General features: G+C 42.6%; 1 protein-coding gene across 4 annotated transcripts in view; it reads right to left on the reverse strand.

Moving 5' to 3' along the window:
• GALNT10 (polypeptide N-acetylgalactosaminyltransferase 10) overlaps positions 1-24,887 on the reverse strand; it is a 228,865-nt gene that overhangs the window by 100,073 nt on the left and 103,905 nt on the right. For all 4 annotated transcript variants that reach the window (XM_030927279.1, XM_030927280.1, XM_030927278.1 and 1 more), the window contains exon 3: positions 23,622-23,760. In XM_030927279.1, the coding sequence (XP_030783139.1) occupies positions 23,622-23,760 (139 nt within the window). The remainder of the gene's footprint in view (positions 1-23,621; positions 23,761-24,887) is intronic.

A 24,887-nucleotide genomic window follows, 5' to 3' on the forward strand; every position in this document is an offset into this window, starting at 1 on the left:
TATTCAGTCCCCACACAGCCTTCCTCTGCCCCTTCCCCTCCTCTCTAATCCTTTTGATCATTTCAGCCAGCATTCTCTGGGAATCTGCTCCAACTTCATTATGTTGGCCTTCACAAATAAATGAAAGCACCCCTTCTTAAAAATCCCCTTTCCTTAACTCGGCTAAATCCTTTGCAGCCAAGAAAGACTGGTGATATCTGGTTTTCTACAAAAGTTCCTGTCTTAACATCTAATTTCACAGGAGGCTTGCTTGATTGAAGCAGGGTTGGGGGTGGGGTGGGGTGTTAGCTGTAATAAATTGCCTGGGGGTCCACGGGTGAAATACAATATAGCTATTACACATTAGAAAGCCCTCACTCACTCCAGGCCCAGAGCCGGGCCCCACAGCCTGCAGTTAGACACACAAACACCATCATGCATTAAGGGAAGTAGACAAAGCCACAATAGACTAAATTCACTTCTAATTTAATTCAATCATGGAATTAAAGATTATTCAGAACTCAAATAAAAGGCTCAGCTTGGATCACAGCCCTGAACGTGTGCCTGTCTTTACAATTTTTTTTGATCTCTCTTTTCCTCCTCTATCCATCCAGTCATTTCCTAAACAAACACAAAACTTAAATTCGACGTTTGCCATGAGCACTAGTCATTAGTTTGGTTCCTAGCTTCGTAGAGATTCTTTGTTTAAACAAAAAAATCGTGTGACCTGCTTAAATTAATCTCTCCAGCATCCAGCAGGGTACCTGGCTCTATAGACCTGCCCACAAGCCACCTTCCAGTCCAGAGCCCAAGCAAAGCCCCTTTTCTCTGCCTCTTATTAGGCTACAGATCACAGCAGACAAAGGGGATCTGGGGACTGCACATAAGAAAATAGAAAGCCGCTACTCATACCAGTGACGTTCCCATCTTAGCAGCTCCACTTAAGACCTGTCTACATGTTGTGTTTTAGGATCTTAACACTGGATGGTGGAGTGTGCCCTCTTCCTTTGTGTATGATAAATAAGAAGCATCCTTTTGTCCACATGTCCTCAGAAAGCAGCCACAGGAAAAGGGGCCTAGGGCAATGCTCCCACTGCAAAGAGGCTGGGCATGGCTACCACCGTGGGCCAGGCAAGATAACCTCTGCTTCCTCATGGTTTATGCCTGACAGTTTAGAGAGCACGTTTCCTTCTTTCTCCTCTAATCTGTACCATATTCAAATAAGGTAGATGATGCAGGGAGTGTTAACCCCATTTTCCAGATGAGGAAAATGGAGCTCAGAGGGGTAAATGACTTGGATTTGGGCCTCAAATCTAGGTAGTATTTATTTAAAATAACATATTTTTTAAAATTTCAAAAGTGATCATTGCTAAGCACAAAAGTCTGGAAGACACAGCGAGGTTCAAAGGAAAACTGACAACAGCAAACATACTGTCCTGCCGCTAACATGTGGGGCTGGCCTCTGCTAAACATTCAGGATGTGTCCTCTCTGTGTTCTCCTCTGCACACGTGCATTTGTCTTTACAACATGGCACACAGCACACGGACTCTTCCGTGTCCTCCCTCTGCTTCCCCCACCCCAGATGGCATCCAGGTCTTTGTGGGCTTCTAGATGCAGCGTGATCTCCTGAGGTGCTTGGAAGGGTCTCTCTGGGGTCAGGATCGGGCGGAGTGGTGGCCCAGCAGAGGGTCAAAGCAATGGCACTCTGAAACTTCCAGCACATAGCCTCAATGTTGAGGCCCTCTTGAATCAATACTTCGGACCCCAAAAGGTACTGTGAAAGAAGAGACTTCTGTGGAGTTTAGAATCTTACAACTGAGAGTTGGTGGAAACATTTTCTCCGTTGTAAAAGCACTTTCACTGTCCTGTGGTTTATGGTCTGATTAGGTTCCGAGCCTGCCTGTGCAAAGCTTAGTGAGAGGTGTACAGCACAGGGACAAAGAGACACAACTGGGGATGTTCATTGACACACACTGAAATAGTGTAAAGAGCAGAAACAGTGAATGTCCACCAATAGGGGAAGATGAAATAAAAGATGAAAAATTCAAACGATGGAATACTGATAAGCAGTTAAAAAATAAGGCAGAAAGTGACAATGACAATAATAGAAAACATCTGTTGAGGATTTCCAATATGCCAGACAGTGCTGTAGGCACTAAATATGCATTAAGTCATTTAATTGTCAAAATAATCTTATAATGTAGGGAATATAATTCTCATCACAAAGAAGAAGAAACAAGCCACAGAGAAGAAACTTGCCTATGGTCAAATAGCTGGCAAGGAATGAAGCCCAAATTTAAACCCATCTGTCTTTTATATATATTAGTATTTTATAGGGATAATTTATCAATCCTATTAATTGTATCGGCACAAAAGAATGACTAGGTAAAAAACAAATATTGAGGAAACTAAGTAGGTGTTTGAAATTGTGGCTTCTAGCCTTTATTCTGCCATGCAACAATCCAAGTCAACAATCCATGCAACTGAGGTCCCAGCTGGACCTCAGTTTCCCTTTATGTCAATGAGGGAATGGACAAGTCTGCATGTCTTCTCTTTCTCTTTTTTTTTTATTTTTATTTTTATTTATTTTTATTTTTTTATTTTTTTATTTTATTTTTATTTTTTAATTATACTTTAAGTTCTAGGGTACATGTGCATAACGTGCAGGTTTGTTACATATGTATACTTATGCCATGTTGGTGTGCTGCACCCATCAACTCGTCAGCACCCATCAATTCATCATTTATATCATGTATAACTCCCCAAGGCAATCCCTCCCTCCTCCCCCCTTCTCTTTCTCTTGGTAGCAGCAACCTGATTTTCCTTGGGGAATCTCCTACACATCACCTGTAGAGGGCTGGGGTGGAGCTGACTCCTTCCTTGCCTTGAGGGTGGGCAAAGGAGCCTGGCTTAGCCAGTCACAGCATCTCACCTCTCCAGCCTTGTTATAAGTAGGTTGAGGGCAGGCACACCTGCAAATCAGAGAAAGTCTTGGCTGAGACAACTGGGAAAGACACAAGCTCTTTTCTGTTGAGACTGAACATGGGAGGATATATATCTGGTCTTCCTAGGGCAACCATGTGGACTGTTCCTTGCCTCAGAATGAAGTTAACAGAGTAGAAAACAGAGCCAAGAGTTGGAGAGAGAGATTCCTATTGGCATCAGTTGGGGACCGGGATCCAGCTATGGCTGAAGCCAAGGTCTATTCCTGGCCTTTTCAGTTATATAAACCAATACATTTTCTTTTCTTAAGTCAGTTTGAGTTAGGTTTTTTGTCACTTGCAACTAGAAGAATCTTTGCTGATATAACTAGATAATCTTAGGTATATTCAGTCAAATGAATCTGTTTTGGACCCAGTGATGGCTTCTGAAGGACAAACAGGCACAACTGTTGCCCAGACTTTACCCCTGATCTGAAGTGGGCAGGTTCTCTCTGCTGTAGAAGAACTTTGCTTGTTCACTGACCAAGAGAAAGTAACCTGGGCAGAGGGGCATGATGGGACTGGGAGGAAAGGAGATAACCCAGATTGCTTGTGACCAAACGGTTCCTAATTTCACATTCCCTAGAGGATTCTGAGCTCTTGGGACACAAAGACATATATAATATACTAAGATGTACCATCACGGCTTAATGCTGGAGCACTAGAAAACAAAAGTCAAAATACAAGAGACGCATTTCAAAAATCTCTCTGAGTTAACTTTGAAATATAACAATCTAATCATTTAAAAGGGAACTATAACAAACATTCAGTTCCCTAGCATGGGACATGATCCACAGACCAAACTGAAATGTTAAGTCAATTGAACAAACCCAATATTATATATGCCTAAGGGAGCAAGAATGCTCCGGACCTGGGTTCAAATCCTGACTCTGATCCTTTGCAACTGTGAGACCCCAGCAAGTTCCTATCCCATGCTGAGCCTCAGTTTCCTTATCTATGGAATAGGGATGGTAACACCATGAGAATGTCATGAGAACCAAATGAGACAGTACATTTAAAACAGCCATATGGAGGGATAAGTAGCTGGCTGTTCTTGGAGATGGGTAAATGTGGAGGTCAACTCACAGCAAAGATTTCACAGCTCCTGATTTCAATTCTCTCAGAATCAGGGCTGACCATCCCAGGAAGGGCATGGGGCTTCAGTAAGGCTTCACTGAAGAGTTCTGCTCTAGTAGGCAAGAATCCCACTTTTGGTACCTCAGGCTTTGGCTGGCTCATGACTCAAAACATTCTCATTTGCTCACGCCCTTGCATCATTCATGTATTCAAGAAATGTAATACACTGAGCACTTACCATGTGACAGGCACAATGCTAAGCCCTGGAATTAAAATGGCAGGAAATAAGCTGTCGTTCCTGTCCCGTGGGATACAGAGTCTAATCAGGGTTGTGGACGACAGGCAAATAACATAAACAGTAATAAATTATGATAATTTTTTTCTGCCTTCCTGTGTACGGCTGTGAGGTGACAGCAAAATGAAAACAGCCTAGAAAGGCACAGACTGAAGTGTTACTAGTGGCACAGCCTCATGCCCAGGCCTGTGCCTTGCCATCAACAAGCATGCCATGAGTAGTTGCTGAGTTGAAGTGGAGTTGGAAGTTGCCTCGTCCAACCTGTCTGTTTTCCAATTCCAAGTAAGGTAGTGAGGCTTAGAGGAGCTGTTTGGTGATCCCAGACAACGTGGCCAGCTGGGAGGTGGACCTGGCTCCTCAGTTTAGTCCCAAAGAGAAAATCTTTTGGAGACTCTGGATGTAAATAACAAATCTAAATCGGACACAGTTTCAAGGAGCCAGTGTTTGCCGTCATGTTCCAAGTGGTGCCTGTTGGCTTGGCAAGTCCATGGGGGGCTGACCACGCAGCCTAGAGAAGTGGGATTTTCAAGAAGATTCAATGAACTTCAGCAACTAAAAACTCTCACTAATAAAAATGTGGATGCCCTACATATGCTTGCTGAGGTCCATTCAATGTTCATTCTCTTTTCTCAGAAGTAGTTTGGTATGGACTTGGAGCCAAAAAGACCACAGAGTATTAGCTATATAGCCTTTGGCAAGTTATCAAACACCTGCTTAGTTTCTTCCTTTATAAAATGGACTTGTAGGTTGAGCTGAGAAGTGAATAAGAAAGGAATATGTTGGTGCTCTGTAAACAGGAGGGTCATCAGGTACCATCTTGGTCCAACAAGGAACTTACATGGTGATCAGGTCAGTCACGGGGCCTACCTTGTCCATGCCTTCCCTTCTGACAGAAATGACCAAGCCCACAGTCCTGGGTGGGCTCTATGACCGCCCCTTACCTAGCCACAGTTGCTTAGGGCATTAGCAGAGCTCTGACTCAGGGTCACCAATCCATTGACTTGCCAGGGGTCAATGGCCTTGCAAGAAATCTGTGCCAAAATGAGGCTCACCAGACCAACCAAATTCTCCCTTCTGAGGACACAGCTTGATGTGTGGAAAGAATGTCACAGAGCTAATGAGAGGAGCAGACAGAGCTACACAGAGGAGAGCTAAGGCCTCTTAATGGTGGAATCTAGAAATTCCTGGTGCTGAGGAGATCGTAAGAGAACCTGGAGGCCAGCCTTGGAAAAATTTCCCCTTTCAGGCACTGAGAGGTCTGTCTGTGCCGTGGCTCCACCTCCTTCCCCTGGGGGGCCTTTCTCACATTCCACCTAGACAACATTCCCATTTCCCTCTACTGCCCGTGATTCCTTGCGTGGGATACTCCATTAGCTGAGGTAATCTTGAAGCCAAGGAATTCTGTCCATCTCTAAATCTGTTCCCTGGATTAAAAAACCAAGAGTAAGCACCCAAAAGTTGTACTAGAGCTGAGTCAATTATTTTTATTATTTATTTTTGATTGTGAAAATAATTGGATTCTTTTAGAATTCAGATTTCTAAACTTCAGAAGTACCATTAATATGGAAATCTGGACTTTCAGGTCATAGACACAGACTGCTAGGACACACTGTTGTTCCACATGATTTGCAATGCCCTATCAACATGGAACTAACTGGGCCATCATGACATTAAGAGCAATTACTTGTAGTTCACAGCACTTCACCATCACTACGCTCTGCACATTGTGGCAAATTACTCTTCGGCAATTTTAGGGATTCGTTTTTGGGTTTTTCTTTTTTTAAGGAAATTATCATTTTAAAAATTGTCAAGTGACTCTTGTTTGAAAGCTTTTAGTGCTTGGACTCCTAGATAAACAATCATCTTCTGGAAATGGGCACCACTTTAGCACTTTCTCATGGTAACCAAATCCAACATACCCTCCTTTGCCAAGCAGATGACAACTTTGGATTTTTCCCTAATGAGATGGAGCTGGTTGGGAGCTGGTTTGTATGTTGTGGGAGGCAGGGAGGCAGGTACGCAGACGCCAGCATCTGTTTGGGTTGAGGACCAAGGCAGAAGGCCAATTATCATTCCCAGGCCACATACACAGCTTTAACCTGAAAGGCCAATCAGAAGCAATGAATATATTAAGTCTGGAAAGCCTGACTCTCATCTCATTTGTGCTCCTTGGTTTAAAGATGAGGAAAATGAGCCCTAGAATGAGGAGGGACCTTCCCAGGGTCACAGAGGGAGATAACATATCCATATCTCAAACAGTGGCCCTTGGTCCAAGGGTAAGAATCCTAGGAAGGGCACTTCCTTGGGATGCAACTACAGGTGTGGTGAGGGAAGCAGATAGGCTGAAGAGACACTCAGATCTGGGTTCAAATCCCATGTCTGTCACTTAGCAGCTGGGTCACCTTGGGAAAGTCATAACCTCCCTGAGACTTAGTTTCCTCTTGGGTAAAATGCATCCTTCCTATTAAGGCTGTCACAAGGAATAAAAGAGGTGCCATATGTGAATGCACCTGGTATAGCATCTGGTATGTAAATTTAGTTTCCACTTTACAGAGGCCACAGCATAGGTCATTTTCCAGCAAATGGTGTAAGTTCAAACTTCTAGAATTTTCTCCTCTCTATTCTGCAAAAGACAATCCCCTTAAAATATAACATTCTCAGAAAGACTACGACCAATGGTCTTGGAACCACCAAGAAACTGACTAAGTGGAAGTCAGAGACAGCTCCACCAGAACAAGAGGCAAAAGCTGAGTCTTAGTGGGTAGAATGTGAGAAGTCCCTGTTCCCTTTCCCCATCCTCCCTCGAGCTGCAGACTTAGGCGTTCTCCTGACACACTGATTTCAAGCCTCTTTCCTCAGCTCAAGGCTCAGGCTCATGCTCAGCTATCCAGCCCTTCTCTACCCTCCTCTCGGGGATGAGATAGGCACGAGCTTTCTCTTTAACACAGTCTGGCTGGAATCAGAGGACCCAAAAGATTACCTGACAACGTGTGCCAAGGCTGACATCTTTATGAAGGCCCTTTGCCATTCAGGGGAGGCTTTGCTGAGAGCCAGCCAAACCCACCTGCTAGTCCCTGTTCAACAGACAGCTAAGAGACACACAGAGGTTTATTCTTATTATTCATATTGTTAATTATAAACCTCAGCAGTATCAGTTCGTCACTAGTTGTGCACCCCCTGACTAGGACCAGAGATGTCAGATACAAGGAGTATTTAAAGGATCTTGGTTTGTGCTTTCTTGTCCTTCCTTTTGAACTTACATTTTGGGAACTGTTTTATTTAGGTCATATCTAGTTTTAAGATGGTTATAAAAACAATAACTTTTTTTCTTTTAGAGTCTCGCTCTGTCACCCAGGCTGGAGTGCAGTGATGTGATTTCAGCTCACTGCAACCTCCGCCTCCCACATTGAAGCAATTCTCCTGCCTCAGCTTCCTAAGTAGCTGGGACTATGAGGCACTCACCATCACAACCGGCTAATTTTTGTATTTTTTGTAGAGATGTGGTTTCACCATGTTGGCCAGGCTGGTATCAAACTCCTGACCTCAAGTGATGCACCTGCCTCGGCCTCCCAAAGTGTTGGGATTAAAGGCATGAGCCACCGCACCCAGTCTAACAATAACATTTTTTAAAAATCTAGCAACAGTTTCTTTACACTGCTGTCCCACATGATAAAATGTTTAGTCTTCCTACAGATGTAACATGCAATATATTCTACATACTCAAGCTTTAAACCAAGGATGACAGCAGGAAGGAGGAACTCTGGTCAATGAATATGCTGTGCAAGGCATAAAACAACCCTAAGGACCACACCTCACATACCAGTGAACTGCCAGCTGCCAGGCAAACATTCCTTAGAAGGAAATGGACTTTAATATCAAGTTACTTGATGATTCACAAAAGAGGAGAAAAGAAGAAATAACAATGTAAAGATATGTGTTCCAGGATGTTTTTTGCCACACTGTTTCCAGAAGCAAGGACCTGGGAATGACCTGTATGTCTGTCTACAGAGGAACTGTTGACTAAATTATATTCCTATGGAATATTACACAGCTATTAGAAATATCTTAAAATGTGACCACAACATATTAAGTGAAAAAAGTACTTGTAGAATAAAACACAATAGTATAACCACATTTTTATAAAACAAAACAAAACCCTAAGCCCCATTCATATGTCTCTATATATTATATAAGCAAAGAAAAAACTATGGAAAGCTATACACTAAACTGTTACAATTCACTACCCGGGAGAACTTAGGATTGGAGTGTAAAGTGGGGGGATAGAGAGGGGAGAGGGACTATTGATTTCTTCCCCTGAAAGGTGTGGGGAAGGAGGCTTACAATCAAGAAAGAATTATGTTCTTTTCTATGTAACAGTGCTCCTAAGCTAAGCTGTTCTACTTGTCTTATCATCATGCTGCCCTTGATACCATCTTAATGAAGGGAGAGAACTGATAATCACTCTCATCTTCCAGTCATTATTTTCTTTTCTCTTAAACCCTTTCAAGGCCAACACCACTTAGAAATCAAACTCATCTCTGTAACCAATTTTGCTGAATGCTATTTATCTGCTTCTGGACAAGAACATATTACCTTCTGCATGGTGAATGCGATGCACGCAGAGGAGTCTGCTGGTTGTGTTTGCTGGATTTATATAGCAAATACCACTCACTAGGCCTGGTCCAAGTACCTTCATGGACAGAGGATTCAGATTTAAAAACGTTTCCCTCCCCCAGGTATGGTGGCTCATGACTGTAATTTCAGTACTTTGGGAGGCTAAGGTGGGCAGATCAACTCAAGGCCAGGTGTTTGAGACCAGCCTGGCCAACATGGTGAAACTACGTCTCTACTAAAAATACAAAAATTAGCCTGGGTGTGGTGGTGTGTGCCTGTAGTCCCAGATACTTGAGAGGCTGAGTACAAGAATTGCTTGACCCCGAATGGTAGTTTGAGGTGAGCTGAGATTGCATCATTGTACTCCAGCCTGGGCAAAAGAAGGAGAATCTGTCTCAAAAAAAAAAAAAAAAAGTCCCCCTCTCTGTGAGACATGGGTTTCGGGTCTCAGGTCTCAGGTCTCAGCCTGTGTATGATGCAATAGAAAAAACACAGGCTTGGATCTAGGTCAAGCCTTCTTTGCCTTCTACTAGCAGTGTGAACTGGAACAAAGGGCTGAGGTTCTCTGAGGTTTAGTTTGTGCATCTGTAAAATGGAGCTAGTGATGATCCCCATTTGATACAATTTCAGAGAGGCTGGAACCACAAAATAGTTGTAATAGTTTGTAAACCGGAAGACAATGTTGAGTATAAAAGAAATAAATCATCATCGCACAACAGTTCAGAATAGGAACAAGCAAAGTACAACTGGCAAGGTGTTCAGCACAATGCCTGGCACATTGACAAATAAATAGGAGCACTTGACAAACAGTACATGTTGTTATTAATGGAGAACACAGCATCCATCTCTAGAAGACTTAGAAAATGCATCTGTTTGCAGAAATAATAAAAAGAAAACAAGTTATACATCCAGTCATGTAGATATACGTGGCTTTTATCTAGCATAAACTGTAGGGAGTAGATGCTCATATAATTTTTAGTTGATAGGCATCCATTTTTGCTGGTAGATTATTTATCGTCACAATTTCAACCTGAGGGCCGAATTCACTGAACTCTTTTAAAAATTAGAGAAAAGAAGTCAATGTGAGAAATGTTATTGGCTGCCATTTTATTTTAAGGCATATAAGCACCTTTAAATCCCAATATTAGTCAATATTGGGATCAATATTGGATCAATAACTGTTATCTTGAAAGAAACACCACTGTTCAGAAGGGAGTCATTTAATTTCAGAGGAGAAGAGCTGACTTAAGTCTCCTAAAAAATCAGTAATGCGGCCAGGCACAGTGGCTCATGCCTGTAATCCCAGCCCTTTGGGAGGCTGAGGTGGGCGGATCACTTGAGGTCAGGAGTCCAGACCAGCCTGGCCAACATGGCGAAACTTGTCTTTGCTACAAATACAAAAATTAGCTGGGTGTGGTGGTATGCACCTGTAATTCCAGCTACTTGGGAGGCTGAGGCAGGAGAATCACTTGAACCCAGGAAGTGGAGGATGCAGTGAGCCAAGATCACAGCTGCACTCCAGCCTGGGTGACAGAGCAAGACTCTGTCTCAAAAAAAAAAAAAAAAAAAAAAAAAAAAAAAAAAAAAAAAAAAAAAAAAAAATCAGTGATGGTCCAAAAAAAGAAAAACCTACATTTTTTCCTTTCCCAGCTTACAAATCATTCCACCTACAGGCCCTCCCCTCCCACAACAGTCTCGCTAACAACCTGCCAAAACAGGGAGGCTGCATTGCTCTCGAATCCTGAGTATCTCTGGGGCACTAACCTTATACTGAAGTACTCCATTATAAAGGTGTCAGGCAAGCTTGCTCTACCACATGAATCATGATTAAAAAGCGTAAAAACTACTAGTAAGTACTAAATATGTCTTCTAAGCCTGTCACTGTTCTATGGAGGGTCTGACAAACCACTCTGCACCACGGGGTAGGGGCGGGTACAGACTCCTGTCATTCATTCCCAACAAAAAGGGTGCAAGGTTATGGGCACCGCTCTTGCCATAACCTGAACGCTGACCATAAACTCCATTATGCCCCATGCCACACACCACGTCTGGTCTTGGGTCATTTTTAGGCTTACTATCTGTTACGCCTCAGGCACTTCCTGATATTCTAGGAAGGTGAGTTAATTAAAACCACAATAAAAACACAGCAACTCAGAAAAAAATCCTGTCACTATTTCCATTTTTCACAACACAAATGGAATCATTTATTCAACTGCCTACTTGACACTGACATTTGGATGTGAAACAATGTTGCAAACTTTTCTGCAATCAAAATCGTGATTTTCCCCAAAACCTGCTCTTCCCAAAGTCATCTCCATTTCTGCAGATGGCAGCTCCATCTCCCCAGCTGGTCTGGCCAAAAACCTTGGCATTATCCCCGGCTCCTCTCTTATTCTCATATCCACAATCTTGTAAGTAAATTCTGGCACCTCCATCTCCACCTTCCAAGTATGTCTAGAAATCAGCCATGGCTACTCCACTACTCCTACCGTGGACTGACTCTCTCTCACGCTCCCCTGCCTTGCTGTTAACATACTCCTAACTAGTCTCCCTGCTTCCACCCTTGGCTGCCTACAGTCTGTTCTTAAAACAGCAACCAAAGTGATCCTTTTAAGATGAAAATCAGATTATGTCACTCTCTGTTCGAAACCTTCCAGTGGTGTCCCGTCTTAGCCATTTTGGGAAAAGCTCCAGCCCCACTACAACCCCTGACCACCACCCAGACACCTCTCCAGCCTTCTCATCACTCGCATCATCAGGCTCCAGCCACACTGGCCTCCACAAGCCAGGCACAGTGGCCTCTGGGCCTTTGCATTTGCTATTTTCTCTGCCTACAGGGCTCTTCCGCCAATTAACTGCCCTGCTAGGCCCCTTACCACTTCATAGCTCTGTTCATATGCTATCTTATCAGAAAGCACTTCCTGACCCCTGAAATAAAATCTACCCCATTCTTACTATTTTTTTCTACCCTTTATCCTGTTAATCTTTTTCCCCCTACATCACTTATTGCTGTCGAAAAAATCAATCCATTTATTTGTTTGTTTATATTATGACTCTCCCACCCCTACCCCCAGTGGAATGTAAGCTCTAGGAGGGAAGGAGATTTTGACCATTTGCTCATTGCTGATTCCCTAGGACCTAGGCCATACAGTAAGCACACAAAATAGACACTCAATAAATATTTGCTGAATGAATAAATGGCTTTCAGAGACAGTTTTAAGTGACTAATAGGCTTGAAATCTCTTCAAGACAGGGACTATCTCTTGATCATTTTAGCATAATAGGCCTGAGTAAGGGCTGGCCGCATTTCAGATGAGCTGCAGACTGGAGGTGGAAGGGTCGAAAGGAGTCCATAATAAACACACAGTTATCGTAGATAAAGTTCCTGATTTAGTTAGCTCTGGATACATCAGTTGGGTGGGCCATGCAAGGCAGGAGCCCAGGAGCACAGGCAGCAGCTCTGCCAACAGCTTGTCCTAGTTCTCAGGGTCTCCAACAGGGATGCACAGCTGGCGATGCCACCTGGGGCAGGAAAGCTCAATCCTTTTACACCCCTGCTCTTTCTTGCCCCAGGCTTACATCACTATTCGAGAAGACTCCCTTTCTGCTATGGGAATATTTATGAACATCAAGTTTTTGCTTTTCAAGCCAAACTCAGCGTCACTAAGGCCATATTATCATGGGGGCAAGTGGGTGGTCCTGAATAGGACCTCAGCCACCAGCTCTGCTAGGTCCAGGATGCTATTTCCTCATAGTCCACTCCCTCCTTCTGATTCCTCACCCTTTTATCAGGGTGTTTTGAATGCTGCAATGGTTGGCAAACCATGATAACAAATCCCTTTCCAACTGCACTCTACCCCACAGTCAATTATCTTTTATAAGATTTAAACAATAAGAAAAATAGCATATATTTACCCACATGGCTACTATTTGCAGTGATCTTTATTCTTTGTGAATAAAGATCTCTATTTCTATCTGGTATCTTTTTTATTTTTTTGGAAGATATTTTCACTGGGTATAGAATTCTAAGTTGACAGGTTTTTTCTTTTCATACTTTATTGTTATTATTTTTTCACTAAACACACAACCCTGCTCAGGGTGTACCTGTGTGACTTTGGCGCACTTCTTTATCCTTTGATCTTTTAGTTACTGATCTGAAAAAAAGTGAATAATGATGACGATACCACTGGCCCAACCCATTCACGAGGGATATTGGTCTGTAATATTTTTTTTTTGTAATGTCTTTATCTGATTTTGGTATCAGGATAATGCTGGTTTTACGATGAGTTGGAAAGTACCCCATCCTCTTTAATTTTGGGGAAAAATTTGTATAGAATTATTTCTTTTTTTTTTTTTTCTTGAGAGAGAGTCTCGCTCTGTCGCCCAGGCTGGAGTGCAGTGGCGTGATCTTGGCTCACTGCAAGCTCTGCCTCCAGGGTTCATGCCATTCTCCTGCCTCAGCCTCCCGAGTAGCTGGGACTACAGGTGCCCGCCACCATGCCCGGCTAATTGTTTGTGTTTTTAGTAGAGACGGGGTTTCACTGTGTTAGCCAGGATGGTCTCTATCTCCTGACCTCGTGATCTGCCCACCTTGACCTCCACAAGTGCTGGGATTACAGGTGTGAGCCACCGTGCCCGGCCAGAATTATTTCTTAAATTGTCAAAAGAATTCATCAGTGAACCCACCTGGGCCTGAAGTTTTCTTTATGAGAAGGTACTTAACTACACTGTCAATCTCTTTAATACATATAGGACTATTCAGGTTGATTGTTTCTTCTTAAGTGAGCTTTGGCAGTTTGTGTCTTTCAAAGAATCTGTAATTTCAGCTAAGCTGTTAGAAGTTTAGGCACAAAGTTGTTCAGGATATTCCTCTATTATTCTCTTAACAGTTATAGAATCTATAGCTATGTCATCTCTCTCATTCCTGATACTGGTAATTTTTGTCTTCTTTTTCTCTTTTTCAAGCTGGTTAGACGTTAATTAATTTAACTGACCATTTCAAAGAGCCAGCTTTTGTTTTTCTTGATTTTCTGTTTCATTGATCTCTGCTTTGATCTTTTTCATGTCCTTTCTTCTGTTTACTGTGGATTAATTTGCTCTTCTTTTACTAGTTTCTGAAAGTGGAAGTTGATGTCATCAATTTTAGACCATTCTTTTTTTTCTAACATAGGCACTAATGCTGCAAATTTCCCCTTATGTAGTGGTTTAGTGACATTCCACAAATTCTGAAATATAGTGTTTTCATTATCATTCAGTTAATAATACTTTCTAATTTTGTTTTTTATTTCTTTTTTGACCCATCTGCTATTTATATGTAAGTAATATATTTTCTAATCTTTTGGAAAGTTTAAAAGGATTATTTTGTTACTGATTTCTAAATTTAATTTCATTGTGGTTAGAGTGATACTTTGCATCACTTGAATCCTTTTAAATTTATGAGGACTTGTTTTCTGGCCCAAAATATAATCTATCTTGGTAAATGTTTCATATCCACTTGAAAAGAATGTGTATTCTGCTGTTATTGGTGGAGTATTCTATAAATGTCAATTAGGTTATATTGGTCGACAGTGCTGTGAGAGTCTACTATATCCTTGCTGACTTTCTGTCTATCTGTTATTACCAATTATTGAGACAGAGGTGTTGAAATCTCTTAATCTCATAATTGTGGCTTTTAAAAAAAAATTCTCCTTATAGTTTTGTTGTTGTTGTTTGAGACGAGTCTTGCTTTGTCGCCCAGGCTGGAATACAGTGGCACAATCTCGGCTGACTGCAGCCTCTGCCTCCCAGGTTCCAGTGATTCTCCTGCCTCAGCTTCTTGGGTAGTTGGGATTACAGGCACGTGCCACCGTGCCTGGCTAATTTTTGTATTTTTAGTAGAGACAGGGTTTCACCATGTTGGTCAGGTTGGTATGGAACTGCTGACCTCAGATGATCCACCCTCCTTGGCCTCCCGAAGTGCTGGGATTACAGGCGAGAGCCACTGTACCCAGCCTCTCCTTATAGTTCTATCAGTTTTTGCTTCATGTATTTTGAAGCTTTCTTATCAAGTACATAAACATTTAGGATTGCTATGTCTTCCTTATGAACTACCTCTTTATTATGACTTTCTTTATTCCTGGTAATATTCTTTGCTCTGAAATCTACTTTGACTGATATTAATATTGACACTACAGCTTTCTTTTGACTGGTGTTAGCATGGCATATCTTTTCTTTTACATTTAACTTATTTGTATCTCTACATTTAAAGTGTGTTTCTTGCAGGTAGCATGTATTTGAATCTTGTTTTCTTATCCAATCTGACAATCTCCACCTTTTAACCAGAATAATTAGAGCATTTACATTTAACGTGATTATTGATATGGTTAGGTTAAAGTCCATCATTTTAGTATTTTCTATTTCTTCTTCTTCTTCTTTTATTTTTTACAGATGAGGTCTTGCTCTGTCACTAAGGCTGGAGTGCAGTAGCATGATCATAGTTTACTGCAGCCTCAAACTTCTGGGCTCAAGTGATTCTCCCACCTTAGCCTCCCAAGTAGCTGGGAATACAAACATGTGCCACTATGCCTGGCTAATTTTTTTTTTTTTTAAGAAATGGGGTCTTGCCCAGGTTGATCTTAAACTCCTACGCTCAAGTGATCCTCCTGCCTCAGCCTCCTGAGTAGCTAGGATCACAGGTGCAAGCCACTGCACCCAGTTCTATTTCTCCTTTCTGATTTTGATTCCTTTCCTTGCTTTCTCTGCCATATTTTGGATTACTTTTTCTGATTTCATTTCATCGCCTCTGTTGGCTTATTAGCTATAATTCTGTTTTGTTATTTTAGTGCTTGCTTTAGGGTTTATAATATATGTTTTTAATTCATCAGTCTACCTTTATACTTCACATGCACTATTGAGAGGTGAAGCCGGCTGGGCTTCTGGGTTGGGTGGGGACTTGGAGAACTTTTCTGTCTAGCTAAAGGATTGTAAACACACCAATCAGCACTCTGTGTCTAGCTAAACGTTTGTAAACACACCAAGCAGCACTCTGTAAAAACGCACCAATCAGCACTCTGTGTCTAGTTAAAGGTTTGTAAACGCACCAATCAGCACTCTGTAACATGGAACAATCAGCAGGACGTGGGTGGGGCCAAATAAGGGAATAAAAGCTGGGCACCTGAGCCAGCAGCAGCAACTCTCTTGGGTCCCCTTCCATGCTGTGGAAGCTTTGTTCTTTCGCTCTTCACAATAAATCTTGCTGCTGCTCCCTCTTTGGGCCCGCACTACCTTTATGAGCTGTAATACTCAAAGCAAAGGTCTGCAGCTTCACTCCTGAAGTCAGTGAGACCACGAACCCACAGGGAGGAACAAACAACTCCAGACACGTCACCTTTAAGAGCTGTAACACTTACTGTGAAGGTCTGCAGCTTCACTCCTGAAGTCAGCGAGACTACGAACCCACTAGGAGGAATGAGCAACTCTGGACGTGCCACCTTTAAGAGCTGTAACACTCACTGCAAAGGTCTGTGGCTTCACTCGTGAAGTCAGCAAGACCATGAACCCGCCAGAAGGAAGAAACTCCAGACACATCTGAACATCTGAAGGAACAAACTCCAGACACACCATCTTTAAGTACTGTAACACTCACAGCGAGCGTCATGGCTTCATTCTTGAAGTCAGCGAGACCAAGAACCCACCAGAAGGAACCAATTCTTCCAGACACACCGTGAGAACCTTATGATAGCAGATTACTATTTCTCCCCTCCAATCTTTATGTTGGCACACATTTTATTTTACATATATTTTAAATCCAATAATGTTATTATTCTTGGTTACACAGCCAATCGTCTTTTAAAAGATTTAAACAATAAGACAAATAGCATATATTTACCCACAAAGCTACTATTTCTAGTGATCTTCGTATTTTGTAAATAAAGATCTCTATTTGTAGACAGTATCTTGTTTAAAAAAAGATTATTTTCACTGGGTACAGAATTCTAAGTTGACAGAGTTTTCTCTTCCATACCTCATTTTTTAATTACTAACCATAGTTTACTGATATTTCCATACTTTAAAGATGTTGCTACACCATATTCTTTTTGGAGTGTTTACAACAAGAATTCTCCTGTTATCTTTGTTCCTCTCGCTATAACAAGTTTTATTTCTCTGGCTGCTTTAACATTTTTTTCTTCATCGCTGGTTTTTAGTAATTTGATTATAACATGCTTTGATGTCATTTTCTTTGTATTTCTTGAGCTTGTGTTTCACTGAGTTTCTTGGATGTGGTATTATAGTTGTTATCCAATTTGGAAGACTTTCAGCCATTACTTCCTTACACACACTCTAATTACATGAATACTAGAATTTTTAAAGTTGTCCCACAGGTAATTGAACTTCTTTTCAATTTTTAAAGTTCTTTTTCTGTGTTTTGCTTTGAGTAGTTTCTTTTGCTACAGCTTCAAGTTCATTAATCTTTTTTTTTCCAGCAATATCTACATCATTAATCCCATTCAGTGTATTTTTCATTTTAGACATGGTTGATTTCATTTCTAGAATTTTGATTTGGATCTTCTTATATTCTCCATATCTCTACCTAACTTTTTAAACATATGAAATACAGTTACAATTAACTCTGCTAATTCTACTGTCTTTGTCAGCTCTGGGTTGGTTTTGATTGAGTGATTATATTTGTCACTGTGGGTCATTTTTTTCTACTTTTTTGCATGCCTGGTAATCTTCGATTGGGTTTCACATTGCTTAGTACTGAATATTTATGTATTGATGTCAGTATTATCAAGCTTTGTTCTGGGTGCATTATAGATTTGGAAACAGTTTGATCCTTTTGGGTAATAATTTATGATTTTTTTAGACTGGTCCAGAGCACCGTTTAGTCTAGAGCTGATTAGATGCCACTAAGACAAAACTCTTCTAAGTACTCTACCTGATTCCCCATGAGTTATGAATTAGGAGGTTTTCCAGTCCGGGTGGTAGGAAGAGGCACTATTCTTGGCCCTGAGGGAGCACTAGGCACTGTTCCTTATAGCATTTTAGGGTGATTCCTTTCCCAGTGTCAGATAGCTTCCTCATGGCATGTGCTGATCAACAATCTGCTGAGTGTTTGAGAGGATTCTGTAGATCTCTGTAGGTCTCTCTTTGCACAGTTCTCCTCTCTCCAGTACTGTGTCCTCTGAACTCTAGCCTCCTTGATCTCCTTGGACTCTCAGCTCCACTTCCTTAACTCAGGAAGTCTTCTGGGCTCTATCTTGGTTCGCCCTCCCTGCACCATGGCCTAGAAATTCTCCCAAGGCAATAAGCTGGGGCAACTATAGGGCTCACCTCATTTGTTTCCCATTTCTTAGAAATTATTGTTCTTTACTGCCTGATGTCCAGTATCTTAAAAACCAGTGTTTCATGTATTTTGCCTGGCCTTATTTATTTATTTATTTTTTGGTTGTTTTAGGCAGGAGGGCAAATTTATCTTACTTTATCTTGACCCAAATGTGATTTTATACCCACGTGTATGTTCCAATCAGGGCACTATTATATTATGACTACAATAAATGTGGTTGACTTAAACTTCCTGTGTTGGCAAGCTGTCATTTTTTCAGGGTTTGTATTTAATACATGTTTGTCAAAGGTAATAAGTGATAACTCCCTTCCTTCTTGCTTCTATTACACTTTGTAGCCTGTTAGGGATGTACAGGTGCTCAATAAAATACTGGCCTATTATAGTAATATGAGCTTACAAGTTCTTCTGAGGAAATTCAGTATATGTCATAAATTGACTGTGTTAATTTAACAAAAAGGAAGTGCAAAAAGGAACATGGAAGTAGGGATCTGGTAGACTTGGGCCTTTTATTGAAACACAGGTTTATTCATTAGTGAAGCTAAAACTATGGAATGGAGAAAGCAGGTCAGAATTGTGGACTGCTTTCATTCCCACTATGGATAATCTTTGCATGGGAGAAACTGACCACCTAACATGGGGTGTGCACAGGAAACTGCAGATTCCAGGCACTTTAGCAGTTGGGTCTCTGTTGTGCCATCAGCTCGGTGCTCTGGAGGGGCCTCCACGTTCAGTTGCCAAGCAGCCCAGCAGGGCTCCCAGGGAGTAGGGAAAGTGGGCCAGCCCACCAGCCAGCCACTGTTCATGCTCACTTGGCAGGAGGTGCAGAGGGCAGGCCCACTCAGAGCCAGCTGGCTGACTCCCATTTGCAGGACCAGTGAGTCTCGGCCAAACTGCCTCGCTTCCGTTCTCTGGCTACGCGGTCCCCAGTGCAGCTTCTGGTGGAAGCAAAGGCAGCTGGCACAAACAAACAGCCCCTCAATCCTGTTCTTGACATGCTGTTGCCAAAATTCAGTTTGAAGGAACAAAAGGCAAACATAAACCTCAGCTCCTGCTGGAGAAGTTGTTTAAGCTAAAAGAAACCGAAGGGAGTGAGCGGCTCAGCTGCTCTAATTTACTCACACATTTCTGCTGTCAAACTGCAGGAAAGATTCCCCTCTGGAAAAAAAGGAAACCTCTTCGAGACATCTGTCAACCCATTTCTGAAAAGTCAGCTTCCACACTTGGTGACTCTAAAAAAGGGAGGTGTCAGGAGCGCTGGCAGTAGTGACATCTTTTGCAGTTAGTAGCTTGGATGCTGGCTGGCTGGCTGGCTGGGTGGGCTCGTGATAGAGGTGCCTGAGACCTCCTTAGCTCCACTCCCACCCACCTGGAACAGGAATTGCACAGCTTATTGATGCCAGGGGCCCATCCGCCAGGCTGTGGGAGCCTAGGGACACTTCTCAGAGCAATGCTCATACTCCATAAAATGTACCAGATTTTAAAGAAAACCAATTAGACTGAAATACAGTTATCAAAATGTATTCAAAGCCAAGTGTGATGAGGTTTTGCCTGTAATCTCAGCTCCTCAGGAGGCTGAGGCAAGGGGATCGCTTGAGCCCAGGAGTTCAAGACCAGCCTAGGCAACATAGCAAGACCCTGTCTCAAAAACAAAAAAAAAAAAAAAGAGAAGAAACAAGATCTAGTGGTAAAAGAAATGATAAATGATTGAGGTGATGGATTTCCCAATTACCTTGATTTGATCATTACATATTGTACGCTCATATCAAAGCATCACATGTATCTCATAAATATATACAATCATTATATAGCCATAATAATTAAAAATAAAAAGTAAATATCTAGAAAAAAAAGATCAGTGGTAGTTCTAAAAACTACCTCCATTTCCAAGTAGTGATGAGTGTCCATGGGATTCAAGAGGTCTGTAAGTGATGTGAAAGCAAATGCTTTCCTTGGGGGACATCACAGGGCTCTGTGGATTACATTCACAACTGAAGGGAACACCAAATTGCAGATAAAGCTTAATTTAAAAAAAAAATTGAACGTTTTTCTCATCCAACTTTACAGACTCCCCTGAATTCTACTGAGGGACACATCTGTGGATCCCAGGACTCTGCGATGAAGAAAAGGTTTCTTTTTCTGGACTGTCAGGAAAGAGCACTACAATGGGAGACAAAGGGGTGAGGTCCTCATCCTGGCTCCACTTCCTAAGTCCTAAGCCAGAGAACATGTGCTGTCTGGCCTGGAGGCCTCTAGGGCCAGGCCACTCTCTCTACCCACAGTGCTCTTGCTCACCCTCGTGCCCTGGCCAGTCCTAGCTGTTCCTTTCAGAGGCTGTAGATAGCACCCCTTCAGAAGGCCTTCCTAGCTTTCAAAGGGCAGGCACAGGGTCAGGGTATCCTCTGTGGTCCCAAAGCACCCTGTGCCCAACCCTATTATTGATCTTCTCAACTATGGTGTAATGCCCAGCTCATGTCATCCGTCCCCACCTCTTGCACAAGAGTGGGAGTTCCTTTGAGGCAACACTAATGATTCATTTATCTTTGTGATCCTAGTGTCAAGCACAGGGCTTGGCACATAGAAGACCTACATATTTACTATGAGTAGATGAAAGAATGGAAGAAAGCTGTGACCACATCCAGCCTGTGTCTCTCTCTCACTGCAGAAATATTAATTTCACACCAGTGATTCTCAACCTTCATTATATATGAGAATTGCTTTTGGAGATCTTAGAAAATACTGAGATCCAGGTAACAACCTCAGAGATTCAGATTTTAGTGGTCTGGGGTAGGGTCCTAGCTTTCGAATTTTTAAAAAACCATCCAGGTGCAGCCAGGGTTGAGAACCCACAGTACCACAAGAACAGCAGCTGTGGTGAGAGAACAATGAATGAACTCACCAGGTGAACTTCTTTCCTAGATTCAGAAAGATGAAATTAGTGCAGAACTCAGAACTCCGCAAGGAGCTAAATACATACATTGAGTTTCTGACCCTCAGAGTCAGGTTACAGTTCCAAATCCAGTAACATCTGTGATAGCTGAACTACAAACAGTCTAGACTTACATCAAAAAATCTGGGGCTCGGCCAGGCACGGTGGGTCACACCTGTAATCCTGACACTTTGGGAGGCTGAGGCAGGAATATCACTTGAGTCTGGGAGTTCAAAACCAGGCTAGGCAGCATAATGAGATCCCATCTCTACCAAAAATACAAAAAATTCGCCAGCAGTGGTGGCACACACCTGTGGTCCCAGCTACATGGGAGGCTGAGGTGGGAGGACTGTTTGAGCTCAGGAGGCAGAGGTTGCAGTGAATATAAAAAATTCGCCAGCAGTGGTGGCACACACCTGTGGTCCCAGCTCCAGGGGAGGCTGAGGTGGGAGGACTGTTTGAGCTCAGGAGGCAGAGGTTGCAGTGAATATAAAAAATTCGCCAGCAGTGGTGGCACACACCTGTGGTCCCAGCTACACGGGAGGCTGAGGTGGGAGGACTGCTTGAGCTCAGGAGGCAGAGGTTGCAGTGAGCCGAGATCGCACCACTGCACTCCAGCCTGTGTGATAGAGCAAGACCCTGTCTCGAAAAAAAAAAAAAAAAAAGAAATCTGGGGTTTGACAGTGAAAACCATGAAACAAATGGCAAACCCCAAGGGAAAGCATACTGCGGCCCCTGCTCTGCTCCCCTGCTGTAAGGCATCTTTGGAAAAAGGGCCCAATCCTAGGTGACAGCACATCTTTTACATCTACAAAGTAGAGACGATCATAGTAATGCCAATCTCAAAGTACTGTTGTAGGAACTAAAGGAGGTTATGGGGATGAAGGCATTTTGTAAGCTGCCAAACATGTTACCAAGATGAAGTCTTTAGCACGGCATTCTACTGATTGAGTTCTTATAGCTGGGAAGATCTTTATGGTTCAGTGATTAAAACCATAGATTCTAGAGCCAGACTCCCTGGGTTCAAATTCTGGCTCCATCTCTTTTCAGCTATGTTATCCTATGCAAATTACTTAATCTTTTTGTGCCTCAATTCCTCATCTGTGAAATGGTTATAATAACAGTACCTACCTCACAGGGATTTTAGAAGATTTGACTGAGTTAATATACTTAAAATACCTGAAACAGTGGTTCTCAAATGCAAGCATGCATCAGAATCTCCTGGAGGCCTTGTTAAAACACTGATTGCTGGACCCTTCCCCATAGCTTTGATTCGGTAAATCTGGGCTGGTGTCCAAGAAACTGCAGGTCTACCAAATTCCTAGGTGATGCTGATGTTGCTGGTCTGGGAACCACACTTTGGAACCACTGGCTTAGAAAAATGCCTGGCATATAGTGAGCAACAAATAAATGTTAGCTTTTATTATCTTTTCCTGGGCTCTGTTTTCTCAGTCCCTGAGCAAAACTTACGCTCCAGTGCTACTCAGTACTGCCTTCACGTGGAAGCAATTCTGAAATCTACTTGCAGTGATTCTCAAAGTGTGGTCCCAAGATAAGGAGCACCAGAATCCCCAGGGAGTCTGTTTGAAACGCAAGTTCTTGGGCCCCCATCCAGACCTACTAATCAACAGCTTTGAGGCTCAATATCCTGTGTCCTAACAACCCTCCAAGTGATTCTAATGTACCTCAAGTTTAAGAACGGCTCTACCAGAAAATCACCATCATCACAATGACCCTTATTGAAAATGTATGGGGAGGCAGGATAGCTTAAAGTCCAGGGTATAGTTTTTGATTGAACTGGAGTCTAAGGCCTGGCTCAGCCTGTTAATCACCTTATGGCCTTAAGTGAGTTATGACCCTCCTTTAAGCCCCAGTTTTCTCACTGTAAAACTGGCATCATTACAGGACCTACCTGACAGCAACCTGAGATGATACAAATAAAGTGTTTGGCACATACTACCAGTTCAAAGAATGTTAGCTGTCACTGTTATCAGCTTTATAATCATTCTGATATGTCTGCTCTCAATGTGAATAGAGATGGTTCATAACAAAGACAGAAATATAAGAAAGATTTTTTAAAAAAGAAATAAAAACATCACATAGAAAATGAAGATAATGAAAGTTAAAAACTTCATGACAACTTGTCCTCTACATTGGGGTCTGAACTTCCCTTCAGCCCAGAGCGAAAGGGGAAATGCAGAGGCTTCATAGTTCCAACTCCCTGAAAAGAGGAAGGAGGCTGGCTCTTCTGAAGCGACAGTATTATCCCTTACCCTCAACACCACGAACCTTTGCACAAATGCCTGTGTAAGAGGAGGGAGTCTCTGTCAGCAGGGCTCCAGGTACCTGCTTCTTTAATTAATTCTCAACAAGGCCAGGGGCAACATCCTTAGATCTCAGAATTTAAGAGATGTTACACTCACTTTGGGTGCCGGATATCTGGGAGAGAGCGATTCAAGGAGATTTTGTCACTGACGTAGATGTTAAATCCATTTTCTCGGTACGCCTGATCCACTCTCTCAGCATCGGTCATGGGGTAAGGTCTTCCTTGTTCTCCATTTCCTAGAAGCAAAGAGCAAATTCGATGTTGCTAATGGGGGTACTGTATATGGAGTGGGGAAAAAGGATGAAAAATATGATTAAACCACCAACATAAAACTTGACTTGGATGTACAGCATAGCTCAGATTTTGCAGTGGGAAGTACAAAGAGTAAGCGAGGAGCAAGCATTTATTCAGCCACTTTGCACATCTTGTTCTCATGTAATCACAGTGGCTCTGTGGGGTGGACATGAGACCTCTCATTCCATAGAAAGATAATCTGAGACTCAGAAAGGTTATCAAATCAGGAGTATGGATTCCAAAGCCCACATTCCCCTCACTCCGTCAGGAGCTCCGAAGACCCATGCCCTCGGAGACCAGTCACTGGACAGCTAGGTCCACCATCTGTGAGTGGATCAACCTTGGGCCAAGTCCCACCAGCTTTCAGAGCTAAAGCTTCCCCCTCCGATAACCACAGCACACTTGGAAGAGTCAAATGAGAGCTGCCTATTCGAAAGCTTTTTGTAAAGTATAAAACACCTCATAAACACGAGGAAAGATGATTACTGTAGGTAAGGCAAACTTTAAAAGTAAATCAAAATTGTCATAAATGATAAAAGATGCTTTGATTTTATTTTTGTTTTTAGGCCAGCAAACAAATTAAGATCTGCCTACTCTAAACCAGGAGTGCCTGAAAAGTGTTGCTTTGAGTCGTGGATTTGGGTGGGTTAAAGTGCTAGCTTTCCTCTCTCTGCACAACCCATCTGGAGAAGGAGTCTGATACTCTGGGAAATTTTTCTCTAGGTTCCCAGGGTACATATGGTAAGAGGGAATGTCCACATCCACCCCTGCAATAGTAGCTTAAGAGTCTGTCATTGATGGCTGGACGCGGTGGCTCACGCCTGTAATCCCAGCACTTTGGGAGGCCGAGGCAGGCGGATCACGAGGTCAGGAGATCAAGACCATCCTGGCTAACACGGTGAAACCCTGTCTCTACTAAAAATACAAAAAAAGTTAGCTGGGCGTGGTGGTGGGTGCCTGTAGTCCCAGCTGCTCAGGAGGCTGAGGCAGGAGAATGGTGTGAACCCAGGAGGCAGAGCTTGCAGTGAGCCGAGATTATGCCACTGCACTCCAGCCTGGGTGACAGAGC

This window comes from Rhinopithecus roxellana, chromosome 3, assembly GCF_007565055.1.
Source record: "Rhinopithecus roxellana isolate Shanxi Qingling chromosome 3, ASM756505v1, whole genome shotgun sequence".
Taxonomy (NCBI): domain Eukaryota; kingdom Metazoa; phylum Chordata; class Mammalia; order Primates; family Cercopithecidae; genus Rhinopithecus; species Rhinopithecus roxellana.